Raw genomic sequence first — 17,924 nt, 5'->3', positions numbered from 1 at the left:
TCAGAAAAAGGGGTTTATTCCTCCAGACAGAAGGAATATGGTGGGAAATGGTGCAATCCCTTGGTGGGAGTCACAGCACTGGAGACAGTCCATCCATGGGTATGGATAATTCCAGATTTGGGCCCAAAAATGGTTGAATGGGCCTTGGCTTTTCCATTCCCCTTTTCACATTTTACCTCTTGCAGCATCCTTCATTCCAAAAATGGTGGGTGAGGGGACTGAAGATGCCGTAAACAAAATCTTGCCTAAGGGAACTCTGAAAATTTTGAAGGGAATGGGTTTCTCTCTCCAATTCCTCCATGTTTCTTGCCCTACATTTCAGCAGATAAATTTAGTGGCAGAAGCATACAGCTATGCCTCTTGGGTCTGTTCCACCAACATGAGCGTTAACCTGTATGGAATCCTAACCCATTTTCATCATAGGGCCACAGATATTTAGTTTGCTGTCCTAGGCTGTCCTGTGATCCTCAGTCCCTCTGAGTTCTTTCCAACCAGTGTGATTTCTTATTCTTAAAAATCTCCAGGCAAGGACGTAGCTAGGATTTTAGGAAAGGGGGGTCCAGACTAAGTGCCACCATTATAATGGGGCTTGAGTGGGGCGGCGCAGCAGCACACACCATTCATTTTTCTAATGGAAGGGGGGAGGTCCGGACCCCCCGATTCCCCCCCCCCCCCTGGGCCCCACCCCTCCCCCGGCACGGTAACTTGCCTTTTTAAACAGGTTGCAGTGCCTCCAGTTCTTTAAAAGAAAAACGTAGGTATCTCATTGTCCCAGGTTTCTGGAGAGCAATAGCAATAACAAGTACATTTCTATACTGATTATCAGTGCACTCAAGCACTCCCAAAGTGGCTTACAATGTGTAAGCTAAATGCCTCTAACAAGCTGGGTATTCATTTTAGCAGCCTCGAAAATGTGCTAGGCTGAGTCAACCCTGAGCCCCTGGCTGATTTTGAACTTGTGGTTTATGAGTGAGTGGCTGCAGTACAGGCATTTAACTACTGTGACACCAGAGAGGAATTTTGGCAGTCAGTGTAGCCCTTATCAGGTTTGGAGGGGACAATGTGGCACCTATCCCTGACCTTCAGGACCTGGGCTATATGTGGCATTGGCTGTGAGAACTCAAGGCCTCTTCATACATCCATATTGCTGATGTGTGAAAATCTAAAGCTCAGTGTTTCTCTAGTGTAGCTGTACAAATGAGATGAGCAGGAAGCATGTCCTGGACTCCACTGGTCCCCATTTCAAGCTTAACAAGCTTTTCTTAAAGATTCCATTCATTTTCAGGACAAACTGAGTGACTAAGCCTTTCCAGTATCTATAGCATGATGTTCTTGGGAGCTATGACGACTCAACTTTCAACAACTTTTCAGGCAGGTTTACAAGTACTCATTTCCCCAAAGAGTTGTGTATTCTTTAACCTTAGGCAAGAGATTCTACCTCAACTGGATGAAACCTGCAGGTAATGATTTTATCTATGGCTGAGCAGAGTTCCTTGCAAACTATATGGGTACCTTTCAGGGTCAAATAGCAGCAGAAGGGATTTTCACCAGGAAACTGCTGCAAGGGCTTCTGTATGCACACATACACAACTCACACACTTGACACTTAAGTATGATGGAGGCAAGTGTAATGGATAAACTTTGGTCAGGTCTAGCACAACTGCACAATGTGTTACATTGTTGTGCTAGACCTGCCCAAGGTTCACTAGTAGAACCTGAAGATATAGAGGAAATGTCAAACCTTTTTTCTTTTATTTCTAACATTTGAGAAACTGAACTCCCTACTCTGCATAGGCACCACTGAGCACAGATGCAGGAAATATTCACTTCATATTCTGAATAGTAAATAAGCCTTCAGAAATATTCAGAAAAGCAGAGGGGAGGTGTTTGAAAATGTGTTTCTTGCATTCTGATGAGAATTCTGGACTGATGACACAATTTGGCACTTATTCTGTGCAAAACTAACACTTTTTGGTGCCCAAAGCACCATTTTCTGTGCAAGAAACATCATTTTCTGCACAGAAAATATTTTTGGGCAGCAATATTATTTTCTGTGTGGAAAATTCTGTTTGTCGAGCAGAAAATATTATTTTCTGTCTCCCTCCAACAAACAAAAAACCACACACACATGCAAAATTTGTGCAGAATAAGACCTGAACTGCAAATAGTCTTTGAAAACTGCATACCTTTTGGACATTTTTTTTTCAGCAGGAAGAAAACTACTAACATTTGTTTGTCTGTTTCCTTTAAGAATGAAGCCTCTAAAACTTGAGCAAAGGAATCTTCCTTACCTCCAGTGAAACAACAGATGCTGTTTCCCTCTTTTACCAGACCCTAGCCAATTCAGCTGGGTTCATCTGAACCTCTGTGTAGCATTCAGGTGGGATGGAGCAGTTGTGGCAGACAGATGACAGAGAAGTTTGATTCTGCCAGCACAACTGCACACATTTTAACTGCCAGTGATAAACTAGGAAAAGAAACCTTTTCATGAGCTGTAACCCAATGGCTACATCAGTCATAACAGAGCGACTGCATCCTTGTTTCTGCTTTCAACATATTCCCGTAAGGAAAGACAGGACTTCCTTTTGCAGAAGCTGTGAAGAGTCTTTGGCAGTAAGTCTGATTAAGAATATATTTCCCCCTTACTTTTCTTTTCAAAGACAAGACACTCAAAAGGATACAGCCCATGTAATAATTTCCTTTTTTAAAAAAAATTACCATAAAACTTTTTAAAAATCAGTCTGACAGCAGACTAGCAGAAGCATAAAAATAAACAGACGGACACAGAGCAAAAAGCTAGGTAACAACCATTTCAGGGTAACTCAAGCCATAACTAACCCAAGCCATTTTATTTGCCCCTCACTTCAAGAGCCCTTTGGGGCTTGGAGAAATCTCTTAAATAATAACCACACCCAAACACATGCATTTCTCTTCAGTGTCTCAAATGCACTTGGAAGGAAGCCTATTATTGAGGCAAAGATTTCCACAGCTTTGGCACCATGACAAGAAGGTTCTCCCACACTCTACTGAACCATACCTCCCTGACAACATGTCAGGTGTGGTGGGATCATATAGGAGGAGGTAGTAATTCAAGTAACCTGGTCTTGTCCTCTCACAGGTTCAAAAATGAACCAAAGATAGTGCTGCTGAAACAGCAGTGTGGTCACATTCTCTCCCTGAAGAATGATTCAGGTATGGATGTTGCAACACCTACATTCCATAATGAAGGCAAATATAAAGAATTTATGGGACGGATTTATTTCTCAAGTTCCAGGAATTGTTACATAATTATACAAATATTGTCATGGAAACAATCAGTTATTAACAAAGTGCTATTTTCTAGACCTTCTTTCCTACACGTATTTGGGCACATTTTTAAGACTCGTGACTGGGCTCCCGCTCTGCAGATCATAGCCTTTGAAAAGAATGTTAAAGCCTTAGGTTTGCCAGAGTTGAAGCTAACTTGACAGCAAACAACACAGATATAGTCAAAGTGTTTATAAAACAGGAAACGTTTAGCATTTTTGGGACACTGTGCAAACATTAGTGTTTAAAAAGAGAGAAATAATTACAACCAAATCATTTCACCCAGTCAGTCAGTCATGTTTTTGTTTTGTTTTTTGTCAGCATTGTCATTTAACAAAAAATATAAATCAAGTCAGAGAACTTTTCTTTCTTCTTCTTTGCATTTGCTCTCTGGAAGGACCATTTATTTAAACATCCTTATATAATTTTCTCCTTGGGAGATACTGCAGGAATATGCATAGTATATGAAATCTCATCACTTTCCCCAACTCCAGCATAATGCTGGACATGTTGACACTTTAGCCCCAGTCCAGAAAGAATCAAGAGGAAGGGCCACCTGAACATTAAAAACAACAACAGGGACTCGGGAATGAAAGAGGCCCCTGTGCAGGATATCTTTAGGAAGGCCCTATTCTGTTGCTTACTTACCACTCACCCATCATTGCAGGATTCAGTGTGAAGGAACAGGCTGCCAGCTAACTGGTCAGTACAAGATTTTTAAAAATCTTTTTGCTTATATCACACTGGCTTGGAAATGAGAGTGGTTTGGACAGGCAGGCGTTGGGTTGTTACCGACTAAGTGTAGTGTTAGAGTTTAGTGCAAAGTGGAAGTAGAATTTAGTGTGTACTCTGAGACAGCTTTTTGGGTGAATGAAGAATTCTTTCAAAGGGAAAGACCTCCATTTGAAGTGCACCTGTCTCATCTGCCCAAAGCCATAGAGAATGAGCCGGAGCAAAGTGGGCAGAACCTGTTTGGAATTTAAATGGAAAGGCTGTGAAGGGTCGTGGCAGGAGGAAAGGCTGGCTGTTGACCACGAGGAGCTTGGCTTAGAAAAGACCAAAAGAACTTCTTCTTTTACCTGATTAAAGGCCCTCTGAAGGAAGCACATTAGTTTCTTCACAAGGGCGGGTTACACACCGCCATTTAATACGTATTCTATACGTACTAGGGTTAGGAAGAGGCGGTGCTTCCGCACCCCCCTAACCCTAGTACGTATAGAATACGTACAAGATGGCAGCGCCCTGTTCATACGGGTGCCGCCATCTTTACGTATCGGACACTGTGCGTCCGGGCGTCACGCGGCGTCTATGACATTGTGAGTCCGCCCCAGGCGCCTCGCGACATCATAGAGGCGCCGCAAAAAGAAGCTCCAAAATGGAACTTCTTTTTTGCTCCACGCGGAAGCTGCGCAGTATGGCTGCTGCAGCTCCCTCATGGAGCAAATGGCGCCAGCGGGAGACCGCCTGAAAGCGGCTGTCTATAACCCGCCAAGGTGATTATCTGAACATGCAGATCTTTTTCTAAAGCTAATAAATGGTACTTGTTCATTGAACTTCAATAGTAATTCTTGCCCCCTTTTTTTCTAAATTCTCCACACATATATTTAGAAAATAAACAAGCACATTTGAGACAATGAAAACAGTTATCTGGTGTTTCAGATTTTAAAAACCCAATATAAATAGAAGCCATCATATAAGATGACAAATTGTTTCCTTCATAGTCACTTGTTCTGTCTGTAAATCAGGACAATATTAAAACAATTTGGATTCTCTTTATGTTGAAGCATTCACATTATTTCCCCATTTATCTGGGTAGCTCACTGATCCATTGGCTCCTCTCATTCTGTGCAAACTGTGCAAATTATACTGCTCAATGTTCACTCTTGAACACCTCCTAATAGAAGGGCAGGTATATGTTCACACATAAAGGATCTTCACAGCATCCAATGTATTATAGAACAGCATTGCAAACAGGGCGTTATCATCCTTCTGAGATCTGAGAAGAACTGAGCATTACTGGCCACAAATGCAGATCTAATGAAGGAGGATTTTTGTTCATTGGCATCTGGTACCTTACATTTTTCCAAAACCTTGTTGTTGCCATTTGAGATTTGGCTGAGAAATCTCCTTGCCATGTGAGCACTCCATGTTTCTTTTTAAGATATTTGATTGATTCTGGCATGTTGCTGTAGTCTTTTATTTTTTCTAACTCAATCAGTATTACTTTAATTTCATCTCGAATAAGAGCACTATACACTGCAATTTCATGCTCAGAGGTTGTACTCTGTATGCTGGAAGATGATGAATCGGGTACTAACACAACAATCACTCTTCTGCTTTGTTTTACAGTTTCATCAATAACCGTAATCACAGCTGTAGAGACAAGAAACAGACAAAAAATAGACAACAAAAATTGAGTTACAAGTCCTGTTTGATATCTATAAGAATGTTTGTTTGAGAAAATGGTGAGTTTGTTTGACAGTAGAAAACATATACAGAAAGCAGAACCACCCATGGGCATAGATAATAAAATATAATACAGATGATCTCTAAACAGTAGTGTTTAGATATATTTCAATTAATAACTGAAACATAACAATTATTACAATTATTCTATATACCTAGATATTATAAAATATTAAATAGATATATAAACTATAAGCTATTTGTTAATCTATTTTTAAATCTCTTAATGTATCTTTTTAAATTTATAATTATTGTAAATAAATATGTTTATTTGTTGATTCTACAGCTTGGGAAGAAGGGTTTGCACCTAAAACATTTCAGCTGAATAAAATAAAGTTTTGTTAAAAAGAACAACTTAACAAACAATTTTGTTGTTGAAATAATAACACCGGCATATACCTTTTTCCTCCAACTAAGGGGTCATTAAGATGTCGGAGGTTTTTTTAGAACAATAATGTGAATCATTTCAATTATGCATACTGGGTTTGTTATTCACATTATGGAACTACATCAGTCTGCACCTCTGTGAGTTTGGTTGCCCACACATGCAAGCATTCAAATAAATGTGGAGTCGATGATGTGAATGCATTTGGAACCCCCCTTTTGGTATGCATTTTATCCCAGAGTATTCAAGTCTATTTGCATCAGTTATTCACACTACCAATGATCTTTATAAAAAACTTGAGCAAAAATAATATCATCCCAGATTAAGCAGGGCTTTTGGCAGCCCCCCCCCCCCCCCCAAATGTAATCAGGTGTATTTGGAATGCATGTGAACAACGGAGATAACCTGGATTCATCCTGGATTATTTTCACAGTGCGAATAACCTTTAGGAGACTAGAGTTCTAAAGACCAGGATTCCAATCCCAGCTCGGCCAGGATTCCTTGGGCAAGTCACACTCACTCAGCCTCAGAGGATGGCAATGGCAGATCCTCTCTGAAGAAACATGCCCATGATAGGTTCGCCTTAGGGTTGCTATATGTTAGAAATGACTTGAAGGCACACAACAACAATTCTAAAATGTGTTCTACTGTTGGTGGAGGATGCTCTTTCAAATACATACCTTGCCCCGGCAAATCATCTCTTCCAAAGATAAAAAGCTTATAGCCACACTGTTTTTCTAAAACCTCAGGCAATGCTTTCAGGACAAAGATATCAGATGAATATGCACAGTTTGCTACACTTCGGGGATACAACACATAAGCATCATAGAGCTTCCCATCTGAAACTAGAGAGAGGAACAGTGAACTTTAATATTTCTTGTCAATTAACCTTTTCTTCCCTAAATAACACACATATATATAATTCCTCCTGTTACAAAGGGTTAAGATTCATTCATACATACACTACCCCCTTTTAACTATAGCATTAAGTGATGACTGAACCCAGAAACAGAACTCTTACAAGAGTTAAAATCGACTCAACATTTTTAGCTTTGTTTTCATCCTCTAATCAAGTCTCCCATGATATTTATTCTTTAAGATCTAAAGAGAATATTTAAAAAAAAAACCAAATCTAATTAAACACAAGAAATTTAGTTCCATAAGAAATCTCCTGGTTGTTGAATTAAAAATAAGGAAATAATCCCAATCACATCTGGCAGAATAGTCTTGTAGGACCTTCATAAATGAAGTCACTGACAATTTGCTCTATTGAATTTTGGAAGCCAAGACATACAGTACTCTGTTCTCTTTGACCAGTAGAGGGCATCAAGCTATTTTCAACACCAGACTTACCTCCTTCATGGAGAAAAGGATGGCAAGATTCACGATACCAGAGCACAATGTCCACCTTGAAAAACTTGTAGGTGAGCAGAGCCGTTAGTATAACAAACAGTGTTGAAACTAGTCCTCCAATCAAATAACCTTTAAAGTTTGGAGCTGTATTGGCAAAAAGGAAAAACAAAGAATGGAATACAATCTCATATCAATTCAATTAATCAGTTGGCTGGTGCAACATTAATTTAGCTACTCTTTTGCTCAATGCTCATAACACATAGCATGCAGTCCCCCTGAAACAGGGGGTTTAATGTGCAAATTAGATGTTCAGTTGTTCTCAAATTAGGACCACCTATTTCCAAGTGACTGTGAACAGTTGTGGTGTAGTGGCTTGAGTGCTGGACTAGGACTTTGACAGACCAGAGTTCAAATCTTCCCTCAGCCATGTAAACCCACTGGGTTACCTAGGGCAAATCATATTATCTCAGCCTTAGATGAAGGCAATGACAAACCTCCTCAAAATAATCTTGCTAAGAAAACTCTGTGATAGCATCACCTAAGTTGCAGTTGACATGAAGGTACACAACAACGACAGCATTTCTAACTGACTAAGATATTCTGATGGATACAAATCCAATGGTGGACATAATTTGACCACTAGGACCTATAAAGAGAAATTCCAGATTGGGAGGGGTTAAAACCCATCACAGTGAAACAGAGTCTTCTCCTCCCAAGTGAGCTCTACAGTCTAAATCTAAATTTTAGGCCAAAGAATCCTGAGTCAAGACGAAAGAAGATTCTTCTTGCTCTCCTAGCTTCTGATACCAGTGACAATTTCTTGTTCCCTTATCATCATTACTATGGAATTCTGCAAGGTTTCATCTTGTCCTCCATGCTGGTCAACACAGGTAAAAAAAATCTATAGGGCTATAGAATATTTGAAATTGCCAATGACATTTAGCATTACATCTCCTCAGCAGCTAAACTGGACTATGGAAGTGCTGAACTGGTGCACTGAACTGGGAACAGGCTGGATGAAAAGCCAATAAATTGAAACTCAGTCCCAACTAGAGTCTTGTGGATAGATGGTTCCTGGAGAAAGCAATCAGCAAATTGTGTGCAATTACAATGAAACACTGCCTGTCATGGATGTTCACAAACCATTTGTGGCCCTTTCACATTACGCACTGGTACCACTATGTTTCCACTAACTGCCATGTTCCATCCTGTGAAATCCTGGGGTTTGTAGTTTGGTTAGGCTTTCTTGCTGACAACTCTAAATACAAAAGTAAAGGTTTTCTCTTGACATGAATGTTTAGTCGTAACCAACTGTAGGTGGTGGTGCTCATCTCCCTTACTAAGCCGAAGAGCCAGCGTTGTCTGAAGATGATTCCATGGTCTTGTAGCCAGCATGACTGTACCAAATGTGTTTACTTGTCCGCTGAAATGTCACCTATTTATCTACTTGCATTTGCATGCTTTTCGGACTGCTAGGTTGTCAGAAGGTGGGATTAGTGGCAGGAGCTCATTCCATCATGAGCCACTTGGGTCTCAAACTGCCAACCTTTCGACCTTACAATCATCAGAATTGTCATTTTAACCACTAAGCTACTGCATCCCAACAACTCTAAATACTCCTCTCTAAACTGCCAGTTCCAGAATTCCACAGGATGGAACCACAGCACTGTCACTATATAATGTGAAAAGATCCATGGTCTGTCTTTATGTCCCTCTCTGAATAACTTACCTGGCCGATGTAGCATGATGTATGCTACTCGTCCCTTCATTCCAAAGGACCATGCACTGCAGGAATATTTTCCATAATCTTTGGCTTTCATTTTAGATATATTAAACCTTAATCCCACTATCAGTTTTTCAGGCAGTCGTTCCCTTTTACCATAAAGGAGCAAAACAGAGAAAAATGAAAATTATGTCACATTATTTTTTAGAAAAATGAACAAGTTAAAATGATTTATTATGGATAAAAATAGTTAAACCTTGGATTTCTACACTTCACTAGCGTCTAAGCAAACAACCATCTCCATTTTCATGTCTATGGCTACCTGTGCATCTACATAAATCCAAACATGTAACTGGATGCATGCTGTGCAGCTCTAACGTATGAATCTGTAATTGCAATACAGAATGCCAGCCTATATTAATAAGATTGAATCTGTATCTCAGACCTTCCAGTATGTGCTCAATTCTGTATATGAACTGGGCAACATAGACAAAAAATGTATAAATCTCTGAACAGCTAAACTGAGGTATATTAATATAAAAATGTATAAATCTCTGAACAGCTAAACTGAAGTACATTCATAAATTCTTCAAACCAAGGGAGAGTTAAGGGTATGTTCGCTGTGGCTGCTATAATGACACACTATCCCCCTTCAGCTCCATGTTGCTCACTATTCTCCATTCTGCCTGTCCTAAGAGTGGCCACTGTCACAGAACTTCAAAATTACCAATTGTCATCATACAAAAAAAAAAAAAAAAAGACGTAATTAATATTTTCAGACTGTGTTGGTGTCTGTCAACAAGTTCCTTTAATGGGAGAAATATACTTAATCATCTAGCTACTACATTATAGAGTAACCTGAAAACAAAATTCATCCAGGAAAACAAGAGAATCAGCTCTACAAGGTTCAAGATAGGGTATAAAACACAACAAATGTAATCTGTAAATGCTTCAAGTCATACATAAAACAGATCTGGCAAAGACTTGGGGCCACTTTTACTTGGGGAAAAATATCCCAGTGGATTTCTGTATACCATTAACTCCAGTGCAATGTAACTTGCAGAACAGCCTGCTCCATTCGTTAGGCTAACCCTGTGGAAAGCCAGTCTCCAAACACAAGATGATCTCTACTCTGTAAGCTAGACCATGGGTGGGAAGGCAAATTAAGGCCAACTGGTGGGTCTCTGGGTGTTTACAGCAGGCTTACAAGAAGTTTTAATACCAATTGCTACAAATGAAAGACTTCTAATCCAAAATATCCTGTTGAAACAAGGCAAGATTGGGGGGCAAGGCGGAATAGGGCATGGGTTTTTGTAAGACGTGGCTATAAGTTCTGCTTGGGTGAGCATTGACTTAATACCAACCTTGCTTGTTAGTTCCAAGGCTGCAATATTAAATATGTTTAATAATGGCAACCTAATTTCAGACAGACACGGAGATAACTGTGCTACACGCATATGGCATTTCACTCTCAGACACTAACTTGGTAAATGTATCTTGTTCTCATGAAAAACAAATAAACACTACAAGCTTGAAGTCCGCTTGCCTCACACGAGACTAACTGGCAACAAAAACTTTTTGTGTTACATTAGAAACACTGATGGCTCTTTGCAGAGTAAACAAAAAACAAGTAACGTAACTTGACAGAAGGGATGAAGGCCTCTCACAAACTCAAGGTATTGCCCCAGACCCTGTAAGCAGATTTTTGGCCACCTGGCATGTGTAATCCTAAAATGTCCTAACCCAACCATCATAGAAATTTTATTTCATGCTTACTTATATTTTTCATATTTGATTGTAAAATCATCTGGCTGTTCACCACTGAAATCCCAGGCTAGAAATACATCTTTGTTAAAGCCTCTTGAAGCATTACAGCTGATGACAATGCTGGATCCTACAAACAAGAAAGAATGACTGTAAATGAGTGTACCTAAAGGTTAAGGGACGCACAGAGATTATCATATTAATATCAAATAGTTGCTTACCAAGTTCTACTTCAATTGAATTATTTTGGGGATATATGATCTCTATTGGTACTTCTGGTGGAGGATCTAATAAAGGAAGTATAATAAAAAATAAATCATTGCACCATCTCTTACACTGTAACAATTTTAAATTCTTAAAATGAACTGATTACTGGATTGAATAATGCTTTCCTGACATGGATCCATATCTAATATTGACATAGGCCCTCCTGTTTTCCTTTGCCCCCCCCTTTTTTTTTTAACTTGAGGAACTTATCGGGAGTATCTCGGAACTCCATTTCCCCACTCTTAGGAGAACCTCAGAGCTCTCCTGTTCTCTAGCACTTTATCCACTTATTTCTTGATACGTTGAGGCAGTTGCCCCCCCTTTTTAAAAAGGAAGTCCTCATTTGGAATTTGACTTGTAACTGGCCACTGCAAGTCAGGTGATAACTGAAAACACTGTCACATTTTCAAATGTGTACTATGACAGGTTCTCCTTTTTTTCTGGGAAGCTAGTGTGAAATAATGTCTCTTTTCACTGAAAACCAGACATTGCATCTTAGAGGACAGCCAAAAACACTGTGGAATTCTGGGGCAACTACCATAATTTCCTGTCACCTGTCTAGGACATTTCCCCTAAGGTATGACAGGCAGATATCAATCAATAAATACAAGTAGCTATTCAGGAGTATACAGTCCTCCCTCAATTCTCACGGTCTTCGGACTCACGTCCCTCGCTTATGTATTGTTGTTGTTAAGAAAATTAGTTTCATGATCCAAAGTATCCTGATCCAGTAAGAGCCTTTAATAACAATCTGAAAAGAAAAGTATTTCCAGCTTTGGAACTGTTCACTAAAACTGCAATATTTATGCAAATGTTTAACACATGTAAGCAGCAAGGTTGATTCTAACACATCTTCCCACCAAAAAGGAATATTTTTAAAACATAAGCATGATTATCTGGAGTAACACACATTCTATAAACACAAATACTACTTTTACATTTTCAGCTGAATGCTAAAATAGCATAGCGTGTCAAAAAGGACTATAAAAATGTCTTATAGTCAAGCCCAGTTCAGTCTCTGTGGCAAGAAAGTTGAATGTTGTTGTTTGCCAACCGTCCCCATCCAACCTGGCAGAGCTGGACCATTTTTGTCAAGAGGAATTGACAAAGCTGCAACTACCCAAGAAGAGTCATAGCTGTCATTGCTGCCAAAGATGATTCTACCAAGTATGGACTCAGAAAGGTAAATATTTATTCAGTCAACAAGTATCACATCTTTTTTTCCAGTTTACTTAACTTTTGTTCCACAATACAAACATTTTGCACCTTAACAGTGTTGAATATCTTCTGTACATCAAATAGTTTCATGCCAATTAAATCTATTTCAACAACAGAATGAAACACAACAAAATGTGGAAAAGTCAAAGGAGAGTGAATAATTCTGCAAAGCATATTCCATTAATCTTTCCCACTGCTTTTTCACTTCCCTTTTTCTTCTCTCCTTGCTTTGAATTTATTTTTTATAAATTTGAATTTATAATCCATCTAATTTTTAAATTATATATATATATATATATATATATATATATATATATAATATAAAAGAAACATGCCAAAGTAAAAGATAAGATGGAAAATAATACACATACCAAAAGTAGTTAAATTAATGGCCCGTGAAACATAATATTGTTTTCCCATATAAGTATAGTTTCCCCAACATATATATGTTCCTTCATCATTCTTAGTTACTGCATCAATATAGAGATTGCCTTCAGAAGCCCAGTATCTCTTATCATTAAGTAATCCAGGACTACATGCCTGAAAGATAAACAAATACTGTAAAAATAACAAGCAATCAACATGGTTCCTTTATAAAGCCCCAAATCTGTACTCCACTCTCCCCCAGTACCTTGCAGTTCAGCTAATATGGTATGCACCATCTAGGAATTTAAGATCCCCCAGAAAAATGGCTCATATCTGATCTGAAGTCAAGTAAGTCAAGCGGGGGGGGGGGTGACTTCTGTATTCTCAAATAGTTTGAGGGCACCTTGCTTCAAGCCCTGCTTCTATCTGATGCATCAGTTTTCTGAGCCAAGCATCTACACAAGGGCTGTATCCCAGCTCCACTATGTAGTATCCCTACCCCAGCTTGACCCTTTTACTGCCCCACACACACTTATTCAAATACAAATTGGAATCAGTTTGAAAAGTTACACAGGATCCTATTACATAGCCACATCAGTGCAAGAGGTTTATCTACTGTGTGCCCACATGTTCACTGTATAGGTTTCTGTCTGGTCACGTAATTGCAGCAACTGCAGGGTGTGTATGTGTGTGTTGTTGTTGTTGTTTTTAAATGACTACAGCACATGTGCATATTCACTTAATCAAATAGCCTTATTTCCCCTTTGTTCTGATTGCCTGCCTCCACTTCTATAGAGTAAAGCTGGTAGAAAAGGGGGAAGTAAAATGCCAACTTGTGAATGTGAGCAGTGAAACTGGTAGAGAAGGAGCAGGTGAAATTCTGACCTTCAAATATGTGCGTAGAAACACCAAATCCACCCCACACACCCAACCCCTGCCAGGCAACACCATCTTTTCTAGATTCTGATACAAACAAGACAGCTATCCTTCTGGAGAGAGAATGATCAGGTGAATACCTAAAGTAAGTGATCACCCACCAAACCGGCCCTGCCCTCCTCTCCACAAATTCCACCACAATCTGAATTTGGGTGTCAAAACATACATTTTAAAAACCTGGTTCTTCCCCAAACCAGCAGAGTAAACTAGAGGGGTTTTTTTTAATTGCCTTAAAATACTCAGGAATCTCAAAGTAAGTCTTTTCACATTAGAAGGAGAGGAATATCATATGTTTCAACAGGACTAGGATTGAGATAAGGACACATTATTTAGCCCTACACAGATAATCTTTTTCCCTGTATACAATTACAGTTATGCCAATGGTAGCATGTCCCATACACAATTTTTTTGTGGAATGGGTAGAATTGTTCTTCAGAAACACCACTATCTTTTAACAAAATGATTCTCCTTGCTGTTTGCCAGGTATCAGTCTAACTTGCACTTCTTTTAGGCAGAAGAGGAAGATGATTTGCCCTAAACTAGGGTCAAATAAGACAAAATCCAAAATCCACAAGAGACTGATGCCTTTATTGGCACTAAAGTGGGATCATTTAGTGCTATCATAAGAAGAAAGACACCTCAAACACTGTTGTCTTCTTTTAAAATTCCCAAGCAGTTGTCCTTTAAAACTTGAACCATTTCAAAGAAAAATGGGTAGCATTAATCCATTTTTGCTGTTAACATGCTAACTTCTTTTTTGAAAGAATTGTTCTTACACTATTGCAACTACTATTTTGACATAGCAAACAGGGTATCTATTCTACTTTCAAGTATACAATTTACATACAATTGTGAATTTTATTCACATTCTTATTGTTGTTGTATAATGTGTATTTTGTTTCTTATAAATAATTTTCTCCTCTTTTCTAGATAATCATATTGGTCTTTTTTCCCCTGTATTAAAGTTTCTCTTCCCCTTTTTATTTTGTTTTTGCCAAAAATGGACCAATGTGAAAGATTTTCTAGTGGAAAAAACCTTTGAAGAAACATATCTATTACAGCTGAGATTAAGTATATGTCAGACATCTTGCACATCCAGTTTCTCCTTTCTTGTCAATACCATTCTACAGAGAAAGCTAGTATGCCCACAGATTATGGTACACTCAGTTATGCACTTACCTTGTACCATTGTATATCAAGTGGAGTATTTTCATCTTGAAAATCTTCAAGATCAGGACAAACCAACCTTCTATTTTTACCCAACTCCAAATTTTGTGGATAAGTTGTTTTTTCATTAAAACATAAACCATCATTATTCTGGACAACTTCTATGTCCTTCCTGCTTTTTGTGACATTACTGTAATGACAGAAAGAAATCAGTACTTCAGTTAAGCTGGTATTATCCACACCTAATGTAGAAAAATATTAATGAAAGCACAAACAGCTCTGGAATCACTGCTTAGATTATTATGATATGGAGTATAAAAATCACTGCCCCAACCCTAGACCATAATATTCTCATTGTTTCTCCAGATTTTATTATCCTTATTCTATTCTTCAAGGAACAGACTAACCAAAGAACCAAAACAAAATACAACACAAAGTAATATAGGCTAGGCAGTTAAGTGTATAGTGTAATTCTGCCTCCTCTCCGCTTTCCTTTTGCCAACCAGCAAAACATTCTTATTGAAGTACCGTAAGCTTTTAATGCTTAAGCAGGGAAAGGTTTTTTAAAAAAATATAGATGTATGTTTTACCTGTTTTTAAATTTTGTATGATTTTTAATCAGTTTTATAGTGTTTTAATGTGGTGGTTTCAAATTGGTTTTAAACTCCTTGTAAACCCAAAAGTAAAAAAAACAAAACCCTGCTAGTTTCCTCTGCTTTGCGTTTGGTTTAACTTCACATTATTTCACTTGGGCAGTCCCCTGGTGTGATAAACTCCCCGAATTTGTAAGTTTGGTTTGAATTAGAATGTACTTTAAATCTCGTTTAACTCCTGTATTCTTGCGGTTTTCCCACGGGATCTTGCTAGTGTGATAAACTCCTTAGACACGCTACGCTGAAGAAATAGGGAAAAGCCGCCACTGAAAGGGCTGCTTTTTGCCAGCTCCAAAAGGAAGCAGCTTTCTGATGCTTCTTTTGGAGCCGGAAAATTGCCAGATCGGGGCCGCAGCATGCAATTGCTGCAGCCCCAATCCAGTGTGCAAAGGGGCACCGGCAAGCTGCTCCTTTGGGCCTTCTGTTTAGCCCCTTAGAGAGGGGACATTATAGCAATCACACCTCCAAGTTAAGAAAACATGAATTACTATTTCTGTGTCTTCTGGCAACAATATACCCCAAGCAAGTTCAGAATTCAGTTATTCACTCCTATTTTTCACTGTTCATGAACTACCTTTATAGAATTACATATCTTTAGAAGAAATATTCCCAGGTAATTTCCAGTCTTTTATCATACTGCATCAGTATGAAAACTACAAAGGAAATAGCTTATTTCCACAATAAATGTTGCTAGCATCTCGAGAGGACATTGAGCAACCAGGCTGAACAAATCTTGGAATTTATAATCAGAATGAGGTTTTGAATCTTAACACAAACAGTAGTAATCTAGTACCAAAAAAAAAAAAAAAAAAGGAATTGGCTTTATTCTAATATAAATGTGAAAGGATTTAGGGATACCACTATACTGCCAGAAGAATTCTTTGGATATGAATGCTGTATACTTTAGTGCTCCAGTGTTCACATTTACCTGTCATCAGTGTTGGACTATCTTAAGCCTAAGGTATTCAATTGCTACATTTAATCAAAATTATCAAATTCTTATGAACTTACTTAATGACACACAGATAATTTCCTGTATCTTCTATGTTTGCAGGGACAAACCAAAGCAAGTCTCCACGTTGATAGATCCTAGAGAGGTTATTTGTTGTTATGGGTATATCACTACCATTTGTGTACCAAGTCACACTGTAGTTAGATTGCAATGAAGGCAGTGGTCTTAGTGGACAACGAATAACCCAAGGCTCTCCTGCAGGAACATAGATGGGAAAGGCTATACCTAATAAATAAATAAAATTAATGTAATGTTTACATTACTGTATCAATGGAACAAATGATATACTTCAAATGTGTAAATTAATACAGTACCAGAAAGTTTACATATAACTATTTGCTTTTGGAAAAAAAATTAAGTTCATTTGTATTAATTATTCTGCTGTGTTGGAGGCAGATTGTATGCTTTCATTGTCAGGTCCATGTTTGGCCCCTATATATTTTTATATCAACTTCAGATTAAAAAAGGAATTTTTGATACCAAAAGTGACTTGTGAATGAGCTGGGATCTTCTCAAGGCATGCAGTTGGCCCCTGATCAGCTGACTCCAGCTAGGGAGGGATTTGAAGTACTCTTCTCAATAGATCACATAGAGACATCAACATAATCCCTTTGATCAATATAGGAAGTTGATGGGTAGCCTGGGAAAGGAAGGTGGTGGTTTCTTTGTGATAAAGCTCTCTCTTTCCAGGGTGTAAGTTTGTCCTTTGTCTTGGGAAATAACACCTCTCTCTGGAATCTACAACTCTCAGCCTTGATGTGGAAATGGTTGCTGCTCCCATCAATCTTCCAGGCAAAACATCATGGACATATACTGCAATTCCCATCTAACTTTCCTTCCTGGAAAACATTTGGTATAGTTAATCACCCCAAGGCTTTGATTTCTGCCATCGAAGCGCTTTCACAGCATAAATATTGGCCATTAGCAACCAGTTCTTTGGGATTTAGTTTGCCTGCAGACTGCCATGCTGCTGGTCTTCCTCTAGATTCTCCTCAACGGCTATCTGCACCCCTGTTTTGAAGCAGCTATGGGGTTGTTTTCTATTCTTCATTTCCATCGATTGGAAGCAAGCCTTGTTGTTGTTAACAAAGACTCAATCTATTCAGCTTTCATTCTTTGATTCCCAGTTCTTGTGTGTGTGAGTGTGCGCACGCGCGCACATGCAAGAACACATGTTTTTGTGTGTATGCTGTGAATTTCCTTAATAAAACTACTACTAAGTTGGAATTGCCTCTGGACTCCTCTGTGTGATTTGGTCATGGTATACATTTAGGTGTGATCCAAGGTCACTGTTGCCCCGATCATACT

At 38.7% G+C, this 17,924-nt stretch overlaps 1 protein-coding gene across 5 annotated transcripts in view; it reads right to left on the bottom strand.

The window, feature by feature from the left end:
- Positions 1-3,242: 3,242 nt before the first annotated feature.
- LOC121926283 (interleukin-1 receptor type 1-like) overlaps positions 3,243-17,924 on the bottom strand; it is a 28,826-nt gene continuing 14,144 nt past the window's right edge. For 4 of the 5 annotated variants that reach the window (XM_042459130.1, XM_042459131.1, XM_042459132.1 and 1 more), the window contains exons 3-11: positions 16,616-16,841; positions 14,964-15,141; positions 12,854-13,022; positions 11,219-11,284; positions 11,010-11,127; positions 9,240-9,382; positions 7,511-7,654; positions 6,838-7,002; positions 3,243-5,679 (exon numbers count right to left, since the gene is read on the bottom strand). In XM_042459130.1, the coding sequence (XP_042315064.1) occupies positions 5,288-5,679; positions 6,838-7,002; positions 7,511-7,654; positions 9,240-9,382; positions 11,010-11,127; positions 11,219-11,284; positions 12,854-13,022; positions 14,964-15,141; positions 16,616-16,841 (1,601 nt within the window). In that variant the 3' untranslated portion in view covers positions 3,243-5,287. The remainder of the gene's footprint in view (positions 5,680-6,837; positions 7,003-7,510; positions 7,655-9,239; positions 9,383-11,009; positions 11,128-11,218; positions 11,285-12,853; positions 13,023-14,963; positions 15,142-16,615; positions 16,842-17,924) is intronic. The other variant, XM_042459129.1, reaches the window with a different exon arrangement.

This window comes from Sceloporus undulatus, chromosome 3, assembly GCF_019175285.1.
Source record: "Sceloporus undulatus isolate JIND9_A2432 ecotype Alabama chromosome 3, SceUnd_v1.1, whole genome shotgun sequence".
Classification (NCBI taxonomy): domain Eukaryota; kingdom Metazoa; phylum Chordata; class Lepidosauria; order Squamata; family Phrynosomatidae; genus Sceloporus; species Sceloporus undulatus.
This window is presented reverse-complemented; position numbering and strand designations above follow the sequence as displayed.